At 54.1% G+C, this 19,447-nt stretch overlaps 1 protein-coding gene across 1 annotated transcript in view; it reads left to right on the forward strand.

Moving 5' to 3' along the window:
- Window positions 1–18,697, forward strand: part of dock10 (dedicator of cytokinesis 10) — a 59,684-nt gene extending 40,987 nt beyond the window's left edge. The window contains exons 33-52 of the mRNA XM_056612321.1: window positions 127–174; window positions 2,970–3,074; window positions 3,847–3,959; window positions 4,388–4,503; window positions 5,303–5,437; window positions 5,557–5,739; window positions 6,137–6,247; window positions 6,324–6,539; window positions 9,904–9,961; window positions 11,144–11,245; window positions 11,706–11,812; window positions 12,216–12,338; window positions 12,478–12,591; window positions 13,855–14,001; window positions 14,245–14,455; window positions 15,498–15,688; window positions 16,250–16,350; window positions 16,445–16,583; window positions 16,745–16,817; window positions 17,557–18,697. Of these exons, the coding sequence (XP_056468296.1) occupies window positions 127–174; window positions 2,970–3,074; window positions 3,847–3,959; window positions 4,388–4,503; window positions 5,303–5,437; window positions 5,557–5,739; window positions 6,137–6,247; window positions 6,324–6,539; window positions 9,904–9,961; window positions 11,144–11,245; window positions 11,706–11,812; window positions 12,216–12,338; window positions 12,478–12,591; window positions 13,855–14,001; window positions 14,245–14,455; window positions 15,498–15,688; window positions 16,250–16,350; window positions 16,445–16,583; window positions 16,745–16,817; window positions 17,557–17,615 (2,452 nt within the window). The 3' untranslated portion in view covers window positions 17,616–18,697. The remainder of the gene's footprint in view (window positions 1–126; window positions 175–2,969; window positions 3,075–3,846; window positions 3,960–4,387; window positions 4,504–5,302; window positions 5,438–5,556; window positions 5,740–6,136; window positions 6,248–6,323; window positions 6,540–9,903; window positions 9,962–11,143; window positions 11,246–11,705; window positions 11,813–12,215; window positions 12,339–12,477; window positions 12,592–13,854; window positions 14,002–14,244; window positions 14,456–15,497; window positions 15,689–16,249; window positions 16,351–16,444; window positions 16,584–16,744; window positions 16,818–17,556) is intronic.
- Window positions 18,698–19,447: the final 750 nt, after the last annotated feature.

Consider the following 19,447-nt stretch of genomic DNA (forward strand, 5'->3'; position numbering starts at 1 on the left):
CCCTGAGAACCCTGTACACTGAGAACCCTGTACACTGAGAACCCTGAACCCTGAGAACTCTGAACCCTGAGAACCCTGACCCCTGAACCCTGAACCCTGACCCCTGACCTCTGCTCTGCTCCCCAGACTGTGTCTGCAGCACTTCCGGTTCCTGGGGAAGCGGCACATTGCCAGGTGAGAGACTGCCGCCGCGACGCATCACACCGCCCCCTAGTGTCCTCATGACTCATGACATCCTAATGCAACGGTCAATACCCACATTCACATCCCACGGCGGGGTTGGCCCCCAGGGCCACAGCCAGCTGGGGGTCAAGCCCCCAGGGCGACAGCCAGCTGGGGGTCGAGCCCCCAGGGCCACAGCCAGCTGGGGGTCGAGCCCCCTGGGCCACAGCCAGCTGGGGGTCAAGCCCCCAGGGCCACAGGCAGCTGGGGGGGAGCTGCAGGGTGAGGCTCCGGGACAGCTAGGAGGAGCCGGGGATCCAACTAGCAACCTTCCGGTTCGAAGTGAGCCCGCTCTCCCTCCTGAGCTAAGCCGCCCCTATATTACCCTACACCCCAGTGGGGACAACGTGGTCCATAGGCAGGCCAGAAGGCTTCGCTCAGCCCAATCCACATGGACCGTCCCGCTGCGAGCCCTGGGGCTGCAGAGAAACAGGCGCACACGGAAATATGCGCATATATAGAACCGACGAGTCAAGGGGACACACTAATGTGTGTTCTGTATGCGTGGACAGGATCAGGGAAGAGTGTCTAGCAGCAGGGCATTGTGGGGGATTGTGGAGGGGGAGGGGCTGAAGGTCCTGGATCCGCCAACAGAAAGGCTCTGCTGGAGATTCTACCGTCTGAGTCAGCAAACACAGGATCGGCTTGTAGCTGTGTGTGTGTGTGTGTGTGTGTGTGTGTGTGTGTGTGTGTGTGTGTGTGTGTGTGTGTCTCTGTGTGTGCGTGTGTCTGTGTGTCTCTGTGTGTTTGCGTGTGTCTCTGTGTGTGTGTGTGTGTGTGTGTGTGTGTGTGCGTGTGTGTGTGTGTGTGTGCGTGTGCGTGTGTGTGTCTGTGTGTGAGTGCGTGTGTGTCTGTGCGTCTCTCTGACTGAAGCACAGCCGTTGGCATGGCCAGACCCTTTCTGTCAGCCTGGATCCTCCCTCCTCAATAAATGAGCCGGTTTCCTCTTCGGCGTTAAGATGCTGCGATGTCTGAGCCAGCCGAAGGCTCCCGGGGACCACCTGGAGGACGGAGCAGCAGGAGGAGGCTAGCTCCAGAACCTGCTCTCTCAGACGCGGTCCCCAGGCGAGACGTCGCCCAGGGGCTGGCTGGGCGCTGAGCCCGGCCACGGCTTGAACGCTGGCCTGGGCCCAGTCCCTCACAGGGGACCGTGTCTCTTCCTGCTCAATGTGTTATAAATAAATATGGGAGACTGCAGACAGACGCATGCGTTCACACACACCCTCCAACACGTGTAGCACGCACTCCAACCCGAGAGACTGATGTGTTCCCGCTGAAGAGGTTCTTCAGTTCTGTTCACCCCCCCTCCCCGCCCACTGCATCTCACTGTGTGCGTGGCATGTCCTCTGTCTGCGCTGCATGCCCCCCCCCCCCCCTCGGTGTTAATGGATGCTCAATGTGGCTGCGCAGGCACATCGATGTGGGGGTGGGGGCTGCTTCATGATCCTGAGTGGCCTGCTGGGAGCTGAAACCCCTTCCCGGGAGCACAGCATTCCCGGGGCGGCTCACAGCCCGTCTGTGTTGCACGGCCTCAGCTCGGTCTGCCGGTCTTCGGACACGGGAGCACGGATCACCCCGGCCCCGGGGCCCTGCCGTTGGACTCTTTGAGTCGGACGCCTTGTGGGTCGCTGTAGCCTCTCAACACGTTGAGTCCTCGGCCGGTGAAGAGGCCGGTGAAGGTTCTCCTTCATCGTGGTTACCTCCAGACAGAGGAGGCTGTGCTGCAGACTAAGATGAAGAGGCCGGTGAAGGTTCTCCTTCATCGTGGTTACCTCCAGACAGAGGAGGCTGTGCTGCAGACTAAGATGAAGAGGCCGGTGAAGGTTCTCCTTCATCGTGGTTACCTCCAGACAGAGGAGGCTGTGCTGCAGACTAAGATGAAGAGGCCGGTGAAGGTTCTCCTTCATCGTGGTTACCTCCAGACAGAGGAGGCTGTGCTGCAGACTAAGATGGAGAGGCCGGTGAAGGTTCTCCTTCATCGTGGTTACCTCCAGACAGAGGAGGCTGTGCTGCAGACCAAGATGAAGAGGCCGGTGAAGGTTCTCCTTCATCGTGGTTACCTCCAGACAGAGGAGGCTGTGCTGCAGACTAAGATGGAGAGGCCGGTGAAGGTTCTCCTTCATCGTGGTTACCTCCAGACAGAGGAGGCTGTGCTGCAGACTAAGATGGAGAGGCCGGTGAAGGTTCTCCTTCATCGTGGTTACCTCCAGACAGAGGAGGCTGTGCTACAGACTAAGATGGAGAGGCCGGTGAAGGTTCTCCTTCATCGTGGTTACCTCCAGACAGAGGCGGCTGTGCTGCAGACTAAGATGGAGCTTAACCCTTGGGGTTGATACATTTTAGTTCCTCTTTGAACAGCTAAATGTTTTAGCGTGGGCGGCACTTAAAGCCAGCGACCTCAGACACAAACTGTCCTACACATTAAAGTTTCACAGGCTACTAATCCTTCCAATTGTTATCTTGCCTTATGAATATCCCTTATCCACCTGTAACCACGCTAAAATACTGGAGATAAAATGTTAATATATAACATGATATAACATAATATGACTTGTATCCATAACCACTGAGCCACAAAGCACCAAAACAACTTTTATGAATGTAATTCTTTTGAGTCCAATTGTCCTGATTGATCCAAGCAGGCCCACGGACCTCTTGGTGGTAACGACCCTTCCTGACTATTAATGAACACACAGCCATGTTTACAACAACTAATCCCAGCTGTGATGTGATTGGCTCGTGACCAGGAAGCTAGCGGCGGCAGTAAAGCTGGCCCAGTCCAACCAGAAGGGCTCTAACCAGCACTCCCAACACGCCCAGTCCTCCCATCCCACTGGCCTTCTCCCACAATGGTAACCCACCTCCTCCTCCTCCACCTCCTCCTCCTGCTTCTCATCTACTGTCTAATTCTTTAGAACACTTACAATATATAGGATGTATACAATACATCTAACATGTAGAACACATACTTTACACAGCATATATACAATACATACGTTACATTGAATATGTAGAATAATGTAGAAGTATTTCAGAGGAGCGCCGATAGGAACGCAGTTTAATCATCTGCGTCAATCTTCTTTTGTGTGTACATAGTTTACTTTAACTGAGACCTTTGCATTGAAGGAGTCCAACAGTAAATCTGATAACGAGGGGTTCTACCGTTCCTAAAGCAGTTAACCTGAACAGACGCACAGAGAGACATGCAGCGGCCTCCCGTCGGGTCACCTCGGCCGTGTGTCTGTATTCATGCAGTGTGATCTGTCCACTGGCTTCCCAGCATGCCGTGTGTTGTGATTGACAAGTCTTTGTCTGTGTAATGCCCTGTTTTGATTCACACTCAAGTCACAGCTTCCCTGTCTCTGTCAGCCTCGCTGTCCCGTGAATCATATCATATCTGTATAGGATGACCGAACATCACAGTATAAGAAGTACTGTTACTACTACTGCTACTGTAAGTGCTGTTGGTTCTAGATAGCAACAGTTTGATTTGGAGTTTTGAAAACCCATTTGTGTCCGCTCTATTTCTGGACTTTAATCCCTGTAGTGAGAAGCATTAGAGTGCATTCAGAGTAGCGGCCGATTGGCTGTTGGTGTAATGAGCTGCTGATTGGCCCTCCTCAGGATGGCGGTGTCCGGGGGCGATGGCCACAGACACGCCCGCTCTCAGACCATGCCCATCATCAGAGGGAAGAACGCCCTGAGCAACCCCAAGCTGCTGCACATGATGGAGACGGGTAACAGAGCCCTGCATGCATGTAAAGAAAGCACCCACGCACACACTGTTCTGTCTGTCTGTCTGTCTGTCTGTCTGTCTGTCTGTCTGTCTGTCTGTCTGTCTGTCTGTCTGTCTGTCTGTCTGTCTGTCTCTGGCTCTGGCTCTGGCTCTGGCTCTGGCTCTGGCTCTCTCTCTCGCTCTCTCTCGCTCTCTCGCTCTCTCTCTCGTTCTCTCTATCGCTCTCTCTCTCTCTCTCTCTCTCTCTCTCTCTCGCTCTCTCTCTCGCTCTCTCTCTCTCTCGCTCTCTCTCGCTCTCTCTCGCTCTATCGCTCTCTCTCTCTTAAACACGGCACAAGCTCTTCTCCATTCTCCCCTCATGGCCCCCCAGTGCATGACCCCCTGCAGCCCCCCACGTCGCTGTAACGGTGTGTGTGTGTGTGTGTTTAGATGGGAACATCCCCGAGGGCGACACCTTGAGCCCCACAGACATCGAGGCCAACCTGTCGACAGAGGTGTCCCTCACCGTGCTGGACGTCCTGGGACTGTTCGTACAACACCACAAGGTCTGCCTCTCCCCGCCGCCGCCCCCGCCAACGCTCGTAATGTAGTCCTCACATTCCTCACATCAGACAATCGCTTATTGTCAAAGGAGCAGAAAGAAAAATGGCTGCCAGCCACTTGAGAAACACAGTCCTGCTGTGTTGTCGCTGACACTCTGCTGCCCTCTGGTGGTGGTGGGGGAAACACAGTCCTGCTGTGTTGTCGTTGACACTCTGCTGCCCTCTGGTGGTGGTGGGGGAAACACAGTCCTGTGTTGTCGTTGACACTCTGCTGCCCTCTGGTGGCGGGGGGGGAAACACAGTCCTGTGTTGTTGCTGACACTCTGCTGCCCTCTGGTGGCGGTGGGGAAACACAGTCCTGTGTTCTCGCTGACACTCTGCTGCTCTCTGGTGGCGGTGGGGGAAACACAGTCCTGTGTTGTTGCTGACACTCTGCTGCCCTCTGGTGGCGGGGGGGGAAACACAGTCCTGTGTTGTTGCTGACAATCTGCTGCCCTCTGGTGGCGGTGGGGAAACACAGTCCTGTGTTGTTGCTGACACTCTGCTGCCCTCTGGTGGCGGTTGGGGAAACACAGTCCTGTGTTCTCGCTGACACTCTGCCGCCCTCCGGTTGGCAGTTGGGGCAAACAGCTCATCTCAAATGCGATGCACACAGACACAGACCCACTCAATGTCAAACTCTTCAGCATGACAATGGTTACTATATAGGCACAATTAAATAAAGCACCTTAACATAGATGGTCAGTTCATTGACATTATCCTGTGTGTGTATGTTTGTGTGTGTGTGTGGGTGTGTGTCCAGAAGCAGCTGTTGATGGACGAGGGCCAGAACGTGATGAAGAAGGTTCTGGATACCTACCTCCTCTTCTTCCAGATCAACCAGTCCACCACCACTCTGCGCCACGTCTTCGCTGCCCTCAGGCTCTTCGTCCAGAAGGTAGGATGGACTGACAGACTGCAGACACCAGACACGCAGACACACTATACCCATCACAAGATGTGGGTTAATTGTCCCCCCCAGGCGTTGTGGTATTAAAGTGAAGCCCCTCCCTCTAGTTCCCCAGCGCCTTCTTCCAGGGGAAGGCGGACCTGTGCGGCTGCCTCTGTTACGAGATCCTGAAGTGCTGCAACCACCGCTCCAGCTCCACCCAGACGGAGGCCTCCGCCCTGCTCTACTGTGTCATGAGGCACAACTTTGAGTTCACCAAGGGCAAGTCCATGGTCCGCTCCCACCTGCAGGTCAGTGGGGCGCGCGCGTGTGTGTCTGTGTGTGTGTCTGTGTGTGTGACAGAGAGATTCCAGCCTTTACTGGTACTTGGTCCAGAGCCTCACCCTGATTGGTCCAGAGCCTCACCCTGATTGGTCCAGAGCCTCACTCTGATTGGTCCAGAGCCTCACTCTGATTGGTCCAGAGCCTCACTCTGATTGGTCCAGAGCCTCACTCTGATTGGTGCAGAGCCTCACCCTGATTGGTCCAGAGCCTCTCTCTGATTGGTCCAGAGCCTCACTCTGATTGGTGCAGAGCCTCACTCTGATTGGTCCAGAGCCTCACTCTGATTGGTGCAGAGCCTCACCCTGATTGGTCCAGAGCCTCACCCTGATGGTCCAGAGCCTCACCCTGCCCCCCCCCCTCCAGGTGATCAAGGCGGTGAGTCAGCTGATCGCGGACGCGGGCATCGGGGGATCCCGCTTCCAGCAGTCCCTCGCCATCATCAACAACTTCGCCAACGGGGACGCGCCGCTCAAGGTAAGAAGCCCCGCCTCCTGCCGCCCTCAGCCAGTGGGGGGCCGGCGCTGACGACCTCCTGCGCTCCTGTCCCCAGAGCACGCCGTTCCCGGCGGAGGTGAAGGACCTGACCAAGAGGATCCGCACGGTGCTGATGGCCACGGCGCAGATGAAGGAGCACGAGAAGGACCCCGAGATGCTGGTGGACCTGCAGGTCAGCCTGGCCAACTCCTACGCCTCCACGCCCGAGCTGCGGCGCACCTGGCTGGAGAGCATGGCCAAGGTGCACGTCCGCAACGGGGACCTGTCCGAGGTGAGCCCCCCCTCGCCCCGCCGCCGCCGCCGTCGCCCGGCAACCCTTCTGCGTGAGCCCTCACGACCCCTCACTGTCACGGGGTCGTGAGTGGCTCTCCTTCAGTGAGACAGTGTTAACCTGCTGTGTGTGGTAACAGAGTGGCTCTCCTTCAGTGAGACAGTGTTAACCTGCTGTGTGTGGTAACAGAGTGGCTCTCCTTCAGTGAGACAGTGTTAACCTGCTGTGTGTGGTAACAGAGTGGCTCTCCTTCAGTGAGACAGTGTTAACCTGCTGTGTGTGGTAACAGAGTGGCTCTCCTTCAGTGAGACAGTGTTAACCTGCTGTGTGTGGTAACAGAGTGGCTTTCCTTCAGTGAGACAGTGTTAACCTGCTGTGTGTGGTAACAGAGTGGCTCTCCTTCAGTGAGACAGTGTTAACCTGCTGTGTGTGGTAACAGAGTCCTGAAGTGAGACAGTGTTAACCTGCTGTGTGTGGTAACAGAGTGGCTTTCCTTCAGTGAGACAGTGTTAACCTGCTGTGTGTGGTAACAGAGTCCTTCAGTGAGACAGTGTTAACCTGCTGTGTGTGGTAACAGAGTGGCTCTCCGTCAGTGAGACAGTGTTAACCTGCTGTGTGTGGTAACAGAGTGGCTCTCCTTCAGTGAGACAGTGTTAACCTGCTGTGTGTGGTAACAGAGTGGCTCTCCTTCCAGTGAGTCAGTGTTAACCTGCTGTGTGTGGTAACAGAGTGGCTCTCCTTCAGTGAGACAGTGTTAACCTGCTGTGTGTGGTAACAGAGTGGCTTTCCTTCAGTGAGACAGTGTTAACCTGCTGTGTGTGGTAACAGAGTCCTGAAGTGAGACAGTGTTAACCTGCTGTGTGTGGTAACAGAGTGGCTTTCCTTCAGTGAGACAGTGTTAACCTGCTGTGTGTGGTAACAGAGTGGCTCTCCTTCAGTGAGACAGTGTTAACCTGCTGTGTGTGGTAACAGAGTGGCTTTCCTTCAGTGAGACAGTGTTAACCTGCTGTGTGTGGTAACAGAGTGGCTCTCAGTCAGTGAGACAGTGTTAACCTGCTGTGTGTGGTAACAGAGTGGCTCTCCTTCAGTGAGACAGTGTTAACCTGCTGTGTGTGGTAACAGAGTGGCTTTCCTTCAGTGAGACAGTGTTAACCTGCTGTGTGTGGTAACAGAGTGGCTCTCAGTCAGTGAGACAGTGTTAACCTGCTGTGTGTGGTAACAGAGTGGCTCTCCTTCAGTGAGACAGTGTTAACCTGCTGTGTGTGGTAACAGAGTGGCTCTCCTTCAGTGAGACAGTGTTAACCTGCTGTGTGTGGTAACAGAGTGGCTCTCCTTCAGTGAGACAGTGTTAACCTGCTGTGTGTGGTAACAGAGTGGCTCTCCTTCAGTGAGACAGTGTTAACCTGCTGTGTGTGGTAACAGAGTGGCTCTCCTTCAGTGAGACAGTGTTAACCTGCTGTGTGTGGTAACAGAGTGCCTCTCCTTCAGTGAGACAGTGTTAACCTGCTGTGTGTGGTAACAGAGTGGCTCTCCTTCAGTGAGACAGTGTTAACCTGCTGTGTGTGGTAACAGAGTCCTGCAGTGAGACAGTGTTAACCTGCTGTGTGTGGTAACAGAGTGGCTCTCCTTCAGTGAGACAGTGTTAACCTGCTGTGTGTGGTAACAGAGTGGCTCTCCTTCAGTGAGACAGTGTTAACCTGCTGTGTGTGGTAACAGAGTGGCTCTCCGTCAGTGAGACAGTGTTAACCTGCTGTGTGTGGTAACAGAGTGGCTCTCCTTCAGTGAGACAGTGTTAACCTGCTGTGTGTGGTAACAGAGTGGCTCTCCTTCAGTGAGACAGTGTTAACCTTCTGTGTGTGGTAACAGAGTGGCTCTCCGTCAGTGAGACAGTGTTAACCTGCTGTGTGTGGTAACAGAGTGGCTCTCCTTCAGTGAGACAGTGTTAACCTGCTGTGTGTGGTAACAGAGTGGCTCTCCTTCAGTGAGACAGTGTTAACCTGCTGTGTGTGGTAACAGAGTGGCTCTCCTTCAGTGAGACAATGTTAACCTGCTGTGTGTGGTAACAGAGTGGCTCTCCTTCCAGTGAGTCAGTGTTAACCTGCTGTGTGTGGTAACAGAGTGGCTCTCCTTCAGTGAGACAGTGTTAACCTGCTGTGTGTGGTAACAGAGTCCTGAAGTGAGACAGTGTTAACCTGCTGTGTGTGGTAACAGAGTGGCTTTCCTTCAGTGAGACAGTGTTAACCTGCTGTGTGTGGTAACAGAGTGGCTCTCCTTCCAGTGAGTCAGTGTTAACCTGCTGTGTGTGGTAACAGAGTCCTGAAGTGAGACAGTGTTAACCTGCTGTGTGTGGTAACAGAGTGGCTCTCCTTCAGTGAGACAATGTTAACCTGCTGTGTGTGGTAACAGAGTGGCTCTCCTTCAGTGAGACAGTGTTAACCTGCTGTGTGTGGTAACAGAGTGGCTCTCCTTCAGTGAGACAGTGTTAACCTGCTGTGTGTGGTAACAGAGTGGCTCTCCTTCAGTGAGACAGTGTTAACCTGCTGTGTGTGGTAACAGAGTGGCTCTCCGTCAGTGAGACAGTGTTAACCTCCTGTGTGTGGTAACAGAGTGGCTCTCCTTCAGTGAGACAGTGTTAACCTGCTGTTTGTGGTAACAGAGTCCTGCAGTGAGACAGTGTTAACCTGCTGTGTGTGGTAACAGAGTGGCTCTCCTTCCAGTGAGACAGTGTTAACCTGCTGTGTGTGGTAACAGAGTGGCTCTCCTTCAGTGAGACAGTGTTAACCTGCTGTGTGTGGTAACAGAGTGGCTCTCCTTCAGTGAGACAGTGTTAACCTGCTGTGTGTGGTAACAGAGTGGCTCTCCTTCAGTGAGACAGTGTTAACCTGCTGTGTGTGGTAACAGAGTGGCTTTCCTTCAGTGAGACAGTGTTAACCTGCTGTGTGTGGTAACAGAGTGGCTCTCCTTCAGTGAGACAGTGTTAACCTGCTGTGTGTGGTAACAGAGTGGCTCTCCTTCAGTGAGACAGTGTTAACCTGCTGTGTGTGGTAACAGAGTGGCTCTCTGTCAGTGAGACAGTGTTAACCTGCTGTGTGTGGTAACAGAGTGGCTCTCCGTCAGTGAGACAGTGTTAACCTGCTGTGTGTGGTAACAGAGTGGCTCTCCTTCAGTGAGACAGTGTTAACCTGCTGTGTGTGGTAACAGAGTGGCTCTCCGTCAGTGAGACAGTGTTAACCTGCTGTGTGTGGTAACAGAGTGGCTCTCCTTCAGTGAGACAGTGTTAACCTGCTGTGTGTGGTAACAGAGTGGCTCTCCTTCAGTGAGACAGTGTTAACCTGCTGTGTGTTTTGTGTTGTGTCTCTGCCAGGCGGCCATGTGCTACATCCACATATCTGCTCTGATTGCTGAATCGCTCAAGAGGAGAGGTGAGTACACAACACCTGCTGTGTGTGTTTGTGTTTGTGTGTGTGTCAGTGTGTGTGTGTGTCGGTGTGTGTGTCTGTATGTGTGAGTGTGTGTGTCTGCATGTGTGAGTGTGTTTGTGTTGACGTCAGTGCATACGTGTCTGCTGTCAAAGTGCTGTTAGGTCTGGAGTGCATCACCGAGACTAGCTCCTCGTTCATCGAGTTCAGGTTTCATCACAGCAGGGACCCTAGCACGAGACACGTGGTCGTGATGTACTCGGTACCGTACTGTGCGGTACAGTACGGTACATGACAGTACAGTACGGTACTGTACCATACAGTACCGTACTGTACCGTACTGTACTGTACTGTACGGTACAGTACCGTACAGTACAGTACAGTACGGTACACGACAGTATAGTATAGTACTGTACCATACAGTACCGTACTGTACTGTACTGTACTGTACGGTACAGTACCGTACTGTACGGTTCTGTAGTGTACCGGTTCGTACTGTACTGTACGGTACAGTACCGTACTGTACGGTTCTGTAGCGTACCGGTTCGTACTGTACTGTACGGTGCTGTAGAGTACCGGATCGTTCTGTACTGTACTGTACCGTACTGTACCATATCATACATTACTGTGCCTTTGACTGGGGGTCACCGTGGCATTATCTGTCTGTAGCATGGCTGCTTAGCATGCTTTACCATTGTCCCATATAGCCTTTCACCTGCTAGCTCTCACCGGCTAGCCTTTCACCTGTTAGCCTTTCACCTGCTAGCTCTCACCTTTACTCTCACCCGTAAGCTCTCACCCGTTAGCTCTCACCTGCTAGCTGTCACCTGCTAGCTCTCACCCGTTAGCTCTCACCTGCTAGCTGTCACCTGCTAGCTCTCACCTGCTAGCTCTAGCCTGCTAGCTGTCACCTGCTAGCTCTAACCTGCTAGCTCTCACCTGCTAGCTCTAACCTGCTAGCTGTCACCTGTTAGCCCTCACCGGCTAGCCTTTCACTTGCTAGCTCTAACCTGCTAGCTGTCACCTGTTAGCCCTCACCGGCTAGCCTTTCACCTGCTGGCTGCTACCTATTAGCTGTCACCTGTTAGCTCTCATCTGTTAGCCTTGTTCTGCTTGCTGCTCCAGCTCTTCTCAGACCCAGCGAGTGTGTCCTGTAACCCTGCTCCCTCCCTCCTCACCAAACAGGCTACTGGAGGGCGGACAAGGCCCGGATGTCCCACGTGGCTGCAGAGGAAAGCCCTGTCTTTAACCGTAGCTCCTTACTAACCAGCACCCGGGACTCTGACAGTGAGTGGTCCTACCGGGGGGGGGTGGGGGGGGGTGGTCCTGCAGTGCTCTCCGGCCCCCGTTCGGTCACTGCCTGTCCCTGGGGGGTCTGACCCTGGGGGACCTCCCTGGTGCCCCCAAACCTTCCCCACTGCCCACCCACAGTGATTTTGTGTTGCTAGAGTAATGAATGTTTGACGGTGACGTGAGCCCCCCCCACCAGAGCACTCTGTCCAGCCCTGCTCCTCCGGGGGGGCTCAGAGGCGGCCTGGACCCAGGGCCCCGGGCCGTGGGTCCAGGCCCGGGGCCCTGGGTCCAGGCCCGGGGCCGTGGGTCCAGGCCCGGGGCCGTGGGTCCAGGCCCGGGGCCCTGGGTCCAGGCCCGGGGCCCTGGGTCCAGGCCCGGGGCCCTGGGTCCAGGCCCGGGGCCCTGGGTCCAGGCCCGGGACGTAGCGCTGACCTGCTCTCTGTGTGGCCCCCAGCCTCCTTCTCCATGGGCTGGGCGGCCTTCATGTGCATCAGTCCCAACGTCAAGGAGGAAGGAGCCATGAAGGAGGACACCGGTACCCTGGATACACCCTACACCGAGGTACGGACCCCTGTAGAGCACCCTGTAGAGCACCCTGTAGAGCACCCTGTAGAGCACCCTGAGCAGCACCCTGTAGAGCACCCTGTAGAGCACCCTGAGCAGCACCCTGTAGAGCACCCTGTAGAGCACCCTGTAGAGCACCCTGAGCAGCACCCTGAGCAGCACCCTGAGCAGCACCCTGAGCAGCACCCTGAGCAGCACCCTGAGCAGCACCTACCCTAAACCTGAAGCAGCTCTACCAGTCATGGTATCTGTCTGCACACCACTTTGCCAACCCTGAACCTGAATAAGGTGCTCTCTGCAGGACAGCTCAGTGACCCCCACACTGCTCAGGTTCAGACGTCCTCAGGGGCCTGTTAGCCTTCTCCATTGACACCCCCCCCTCCCTCCCTCCCCCGGGCAGGACACCCTGGTGGAGCAGCTGGAGCTGTGTGTGGACTACCTGTGGAAGTCCGAGCGCTACGAGCTCATCGCCGACATCAACAAGCCCATCATCGCTGTCTTTGAAAAGAGGCGGGACTTCAAGGTGATATATTTTTATTTAACCGTGCCTACGTGGTACCTATTGTCCTGCTGAAGGGTGTTTAACGTTGTGCGTTTGTGTGTGCCTGCGTGTGTGTGCGTGCGTGGGTGTGTGTGTCTGCGTGCTCACCTGTGTACCTCAGAGGCTGTCGGAGCTGTACTACGACATCCATCGCTCCTACCTGAAGGTGACGGAGGTGGTGAACTCTGAGAAGCGTCTGTTCGGCCGCTACTACCGCGTGGCGTTCTACGGACAGGTGAGGACCCCCCACAGAGCACTCACCTGGGCGCTGGTCACCTGACCCTAAGACACGCCCCCAATAATGCTTCAATGAATGTTGCACACACACACACAAGTTACACACACAAATACACACACAGTCCTCAGAGTGCGTACTCTACAGGACATGGACTCCATCACCCTTAGAAGACGAGGAGCTGATCCTGGTGGAGGTGGTGGTTCTCTCTTTAGTAAAGAGCTGATCATGGTGGAGGTGGTGGTTCTCTCTTTAGTAAAGAGCTGATCACGGTGGAGGAGGTGGTTCTCTCTTTAGTAAAGAGCTGATCACGGTGGAGGAGGTGGTTCTCTCTTTAATAAAGAGCTGATCATGGTGGAGGTGGTGGTTCTCTCTTTAGTAAAGAGCTGATCATGGTGGAGGTGGTGGTTCTCTCTTTAGTAAAGAGCTGATCATGGTGGAGGTGGTGGTTCTCTCTTTAGTAAAGAGCTGATCACGGTGGAGGTGGTGGTTCTCTCTTTAATAAAGAGCTGATCACGGTGGAGGAGGGGGTTCTCTCTTTAATAAGTAGGCTCTGTCTTATGAAGGAGGAACTGTCTTATGGATGGAGACGGCTTTGAAATGAAAAGGAGAAGGAAAGCCTCTTTCTTTTACGTTCAGATCTTTTAATTTCTCTGTCTGCTCTTTTCTTCTTCTTTTTTTTTCTTTTCCAGATTGCGGTAAGTTCCTCTCTGATGAGAGTGTTGTTCCTCCACCTTTCTCTCCTCATGCTCCACTATTAACCAGCACTGCTCGCCCCCTGACCACGCCCTCCCGGCCCGCTGTCTCCTCTGTTACCTTCTCCACATTAATACAGATATCCATCCTGTCGTCCTACACTAGCCAATCGACTGCTTCCATTGACCCAAATCGTGTTTAACAGTGTGTGAGTCCCTGCTCAACCCAACAGGTAGTAACCGCTGGAAGGCTGACACTGTTTAGTAACCCTCATTTACATATACTCTGACCCCTTGGATGCCCTGAGAATGTCCTCTGACCCTCCCCGTGAACAACATGGCGTTGATGTTCTGTTACTCGCTGCTGAACCAGAAACGCCACAAGGGGGCGACATCCCTCAGTTTGTTTCTACACGGAAGAGAAAACGAAAGCTAAAAGATATAAACAATTATTAGATTATTGCATCCATTCAGAAACTAACCCCTCTCTTATCGCTGTGTGTGTGTGTGTGTGTGTGTGTGTGTGTGTGTGTGTGTGTGTGTGTGTGTGTGCGTGTGCGTGCTCCAGGGTTTCTTTGAGGAGGAGGAGAGTAAGGAGTTCATCTATAAGGAACCCAAGCTCACAGGTCTGTCTGAGATCTCCCAGAGGCTCCTCAAGCTCTACTCAGACAAGTTTGGGGCGGACAACGTGAAGATGATCCAGGACTCCAACAAGGTGAGCAGCATCTATAACAGCACAACAGGGGATTGGAATGGACCGGTTCTCCAAATTCCCATCGAAACGTTTTGGTTCGATCCCCCATGTCCGCGTTCTACCGGTAGGCCTCCTCGAGCAGGACGCCCCCTGACCCCGCCCCTAATGACATCATGGACCTGGGTCCCAGACGTGGCTGTGGATGAGGTGTGTTCTGAATGAGGTGGTAGGCCTGACCCCTGCTGACCCCTCTCCCCCCCTCAGGTGAACCCCAAAGACCTGGACCCCCGCTTCGCGTACATCCAGGTGACCTACGTGGTCCCCTTCTTCGACGGCGAGGAGGAGCAGGACAAGCGCACAGACTTCGAGAAGCACCACAACATCAGCCGCTTCGTGTTCGAGACGCCCTTCACGCTGTCGGGCAAGAAGCATGGAGAGGTGGAGGAGCAGTGCAAGAGGCGCACCGTACTGAGCAGTAGGTTCTACTGAGGTTCTACTGAGCAGTAGGTTCTACTGAGGTTCTACTGAGGTTCTACTTACCCCCACGGAGCAGTAGGTTCTACTGAGGTTCTACTGCGGTTTTACTGAGCAGTAGGTTCTACTGAGGTTCTACTGAGCAGTCGGTTCTACTGAGGTTCTACCGAGGTTCTACTGAGCAGGAGGTTCTACTGAGGTTCTACTGAGCAGTAGGTTCTACTGAGGTTCTACTGAGCAGGAGGTTCTACTGAGGTTCTACTGAGGTTCTACTGAGCAGGAGGTTCTACTGAGCAGGAGGTTCTACTGAGGTTCTACAGAGCAGGAGGTTCTACTGAGGTTCTACTGAGCAGGAGGTTCTACTGACCCCCACTGAGCAGTAGGTTCTACTGAGGTTCTACTGAGCAGTAGGTTCTACTGAGGTTCTACTGAGCAGGAGGTTCTACTGAGGTTCTACTGAGCAGTAGGTTCTACTGACCCCCACTGAGCAGTAGGTTCTACTGACCCCCACTGAGCAGTAGGTTCTACTGAGGTTCTACTGAGCAGGAGGTTCTACTGAGGTTCTACTGAGGTTCTACTGAGCAGTAGGTTCTACTGAGGTTATATTGAGCAGGAGGTTCTACTGAGGTTCTACTGAACAGTAGGTTCTACTGAGGTTATACTGAGCAGTAGGTTCTACTGAGGTTCTACTGAGCAGTGGGTTCTACTGAGCAGGAGGTTCTGCTGAGCAGTAGGTTCTACTGAGCAGTAGGTTCTACTGAGGTTCTACTGAGCAGTAGGTTCTATTAAGGTTCTACTGAGGTTCTACTGAGCAGCAGGTTCTACTGACCCCCCCACTGAGCAGGAGGTTCTACTGAGCAGGAGGAGGTTCCACTGAGCAGCGTTCAGGTTCCATGTTAGGGCCCCATGGTAAAGTCCAGAAGGCCTTGTGTCAGACAGAAGGTCTTCTTTAAACTCCCGCCACACATAGATTTCAACATGGCTGCTCCGGGTGGACTGAGTGAAGCCATGCGTCTCCTCACCCCGTTTCCCCCCCCCCGCAGCCAGCTCCAGCTTCCCCTACCTGAAGAAGCGCATCCAGGTGGTGGAGCAGCAGAGCACGGAGATGAACCCCCTGGAGGTGGCCATCGACGAGATGTCCCGCAAGGTGTCGGAGCTCAACGCGCTGTGCAGCATGCAGGAAGTGGACATGATCCGGCTGCAGCTCAAACTGCAAGGCAGCGTCAGTGCCAAGGTGGAGTCAGCTGACTGACGGGCACAAACATAACAGACACATACACACATAACACAATGATAACACACTGATAACACACACATATGGTGTATGATCGCGTGTTAAAACAACGTGTCATTTGTGATCCCATGTGATCCCGTGTGGCCCATGTGATCCCATGTCACAGTGTGTGATCCCGTGTGATCCCTTGTCATGGTGTGTGATCCCTGTGATCCCCTGTGATCCCGTGTCATGGTGTGATCCCTGTGATCCCGTGTCATGGTGTGTGATCCTGTGATCCCTGTGATCCCGTGTGATCCCGTGTCATGGTGTGTGATCCTGTGTCATGGTGTGTGATCCCTGTGATCCCGTGTCATGGTGTGTGATCCCTGTGATCCCGTGTCATGGTGTGTGATCCTGTGATCCCTGTGATCCCGTGTGATCCCGTGTCATCGTGTGTGATCCTGTGTCATGGTGTGTGATCCCTGTGATCCCGTGTCATGGTGTGATCCCTGTGATCCCGTGTCATGGTGTGTGATCCCGTGTCATGGTGTGTGATCCTGTGATCCGGTCCGCCCCCAGGTCAACGCGGGGCCTATGGCCTACGCCCGGGCCTTCCTGGAGGAGAAGAACGCTAAGAAGTACCCTGACAACCAGGTGAAGCTGCTGAAGGAGATCTTCAGGTAGGTGGCCCCCAGCGGGGCCGAGGGGGCGGGACCAGGGCCTCACTGGGACCACCCTCACGCCCCTAACCCGTGTCTCCTGTGGCGGCTGCAGGCGCTTTGCGGACGCGTGCGGCCAGGCCCTGGACGTCAACGAGCGTCTGATCAAGGAGGACCAGCTGGAGTACCAGGAGGAGATGAGGGCTCACTACAGGGACCTGCTCAGTGAGCTGTCGGCCATCATGAACGAGCAGGTCTGAACCAGGACCATGACCCACCACCTCGTCCTCATCCTCAGCCTCTGCTGTTCCTTCTCCTCTTCCTCTTCCTCTTCTTGGAGCCAGCGTCGCCATTTCATGTGTTGCTCTTCCAAATGCATTTTCCCGGTTTCATTTTCGTTTTCTGTGTGTCACAGCTTCGAAAAAGCATTCTAGCCTCCGCCGGCTCCTCTCTCTCTCACAGCTCTCTCTCCGCTGCTTTTAAACCGGGTACGTTGTAGCCTCCCCCTGTCTCCCTCTCCTCCTCCCTCCCCCTCTCTCCTCCTCCTATCCTCCTCTCTCCTCCTCACTCCTCTCTCTCCTCTCTCCTCCTCTCACCTCCCTCCTCTCCTCTCTGCTCTCCTCTCTTCTCTCTCTCCCCTCCTCCTCTCTCTCCTCCTCTCTCCTCCTCTCTCTCCTCCTCTCCCTCTCTCCTCTCCTTTCTCCTTCTCTCCACCTCTCTCATCTCCTCTCCTCTCTCCTCCTCTCCTCTCTCCTCTCCTCTCCTCTCTCCTCCTCTCACCTCTCTCCTCCTCCTCTCCTCTCCTCTCTCCACCTCTCCTCTCCTCCTCTCCTCTCCTCTCCTCTCTCCACCTCTCCTCTCCCCACCTCTCCTCTCCTCCTCTCCCCACCTCTCCTCTCCCTCTCCTCTCCTCCTTTCCCTCTCCTCTCCCCACCTCTCCTCTCCCTCTCCTCTCCTCCTCTCCTCTCCTCTCCTCTCCTCTCCTCTCCTCTCCTCTCCCTCTCCTCCTCTCCTCTCCTCTCCTCTCCTCTCCTCTCCTCTCCTCTCCTCTCCTCTCCTCTCCTCTCCTCTCCTCTCCTCTCCTCTCCTCTCTCTTCTTCCCTCCTCCTGTCTGTATTCATCCTCTGGATCCCGGTTCTCCCCGGTTCTCCTCGGTTCTCCCCGGTTCTCCTCGGTTCTCCTCGGCCCTCCTCCTCCTGACCCCCCTCTCTCCCCTCTCCCTCCCAGATTCTTCACGCAAGACCACGAGGAACGGAACGCCACAGCGCCTTCTGAATGGCCAGTAGTGGACCAGTAGACCCTGGACCAGTAGACCCTGGACCAGTAGACCCTGGACCAGTAGACCCTGGACCAGTAGACCCTAGACTGGTCCCAGTATGGGGGGAGGGGGCTCCATGCCTGTTCACTCTAATTTTCATCCATCCACTTATTATAAAATCCGATTTCTATGAACTGTATCTTAGTTTCTGCCGTCTGTAGTGGTGGCTCAGCCCGGGAACCAGGGAGCAGGAGGGACTATGGGAAGGGTAGCTCCCAGAGGGGGTCAGCCGTGTGGTAGGCCGTGGTCTGTGTGGTCTGTAGTCTAGTCCTGTTGAAGTGTTGACGCTGTAGAGGCCAGACGGCTGGACTGGTAGACGATGTGTTTGATTGTAGAGGTTTCATCTCATCTGTAGAAGCGTTTGGATCATCGGCCATTCCTTTACCATCCGTGTACTCATCAAGAAACAAAGGGAGGAAAGGGAGCAGGCACGTAAAGTGCACGCACACACACATACATGCACACACGCACACACACACACACTCTTTTTAACCCTGCCCTTTATAAACCACAGAACACACCGGGCTTGTGGTGCGTTCAACCAAACGAGGAACTGTAACATGTAGCCGACCAGTTTGTATTAAACAACGATTTCTATATATCTATCTTGCCACTATTACGCCATCATGCTCTTTAATGGTTTTGAATGAGAACTGTGATTTTTAAAAACAGAACGCGCTTGGATTACGTATGTCTTAAGTCCATGCATCATCGGGTCTGTTGAACGCACCCCAGGCTCTGACTGAATGTAAGCTGCGCCCGCCGCTGCTTCCTCGCCTAACAGTCTGGAAACGTCTGCTTGCAGATTTTCAAAAAGGAAAAAAAATATGTTTTATAACATTTTTATGATTATGATAATGTCATTTTTTGGTTATTATTTCCTGCACTGTTCTAAATTGTAAATAAGAATTATTAATATTTAAAAATGTTTCAAATGTTTCCTTTTTTTTTATGAAATACACAATATATGAATATTTGTTTAGCTAAATTAAAAAAAGAACAAAACTAAAGTTTTATGTATAACATTTGAAATAAAATCGACCTAATGTTTAAAACGGATGACATGGCGTCATGTGTACGTCTTCACTCAACCTTTCCTCTGACCCGCTGGCCCCCGCCGGCCCCCGCGGGCCCCCGCTGGCCCCCGCGGGCCCGACGGCAGGGGCCACACCCTCTAGGGCTGGCCACTAAACTAGGGTTTAGTGGCCACACCCTCTAGGGCTGGCCACTAAACCCTAGTTTAGTCAGTAAGATGTTGTCTTAAATGCGAGCAGGAAGAGGAAGAGGAGGAGGTGGAAGAGGACGTGCATTGGCTCGTTTCAACGGCAGCAGCCGAGGAAGAGGTACCAGGAGTTAGCATGAGGAGCACCCCCTAGCGCTGCTAGCGCTAGGGGGTGCAGCAGGGGGACATGCTGACGTGCTAGCTTGATGTCTGGTCCCTGGTCCGGTGAAGGTCGACTGATGTGGAGCGGTGACTCAGAACACGCTCTGAGAGGGAGGAAGAGGAAGGAGGTCAGGGTCTGAGAGGGAGGAAGGAGGTCAGGTTCTGAGAGGAGGAGGAGGAAGGAGGTCAGGGTCTGAGAGGAGGAGGAGGTCGGGGTCTGAGAGGGAGGAAGAGGAAGGAGGTCAGGGTCTGAGAGGGAGGAAGGAGGTCAGGTTCTGAGAGGAGGAAGGAGGTCTGAGGAGGAGGAAGAGGAAGGAGGTCAGGGTCTGAGAGGAGGAAGAGGAAGGAGGTCAGGGTCTGAGAGGAGGAGGAGGTCGGGGTCTGAGAGGAGGAAGAGGAAGGAGGTCAGTGTCTGA

The sequence above is a fragment of the Gadus chalcogrammus genome, chromosome 16 (assembly GCF_026213295.1).
Source record: "Gadus chalcogrammus isolate NIFS_2021 chromosome 16, NIFS_Gcha_1.0, whole genome shotgun sequence".
In the NCBI taxonomy this organism is placed as follows: Eukaryota; Metazoa; Chordata; class Actinopteri; order Gadiformes; family Gadidae; genus Gadus; species Gadus chalcogrammus.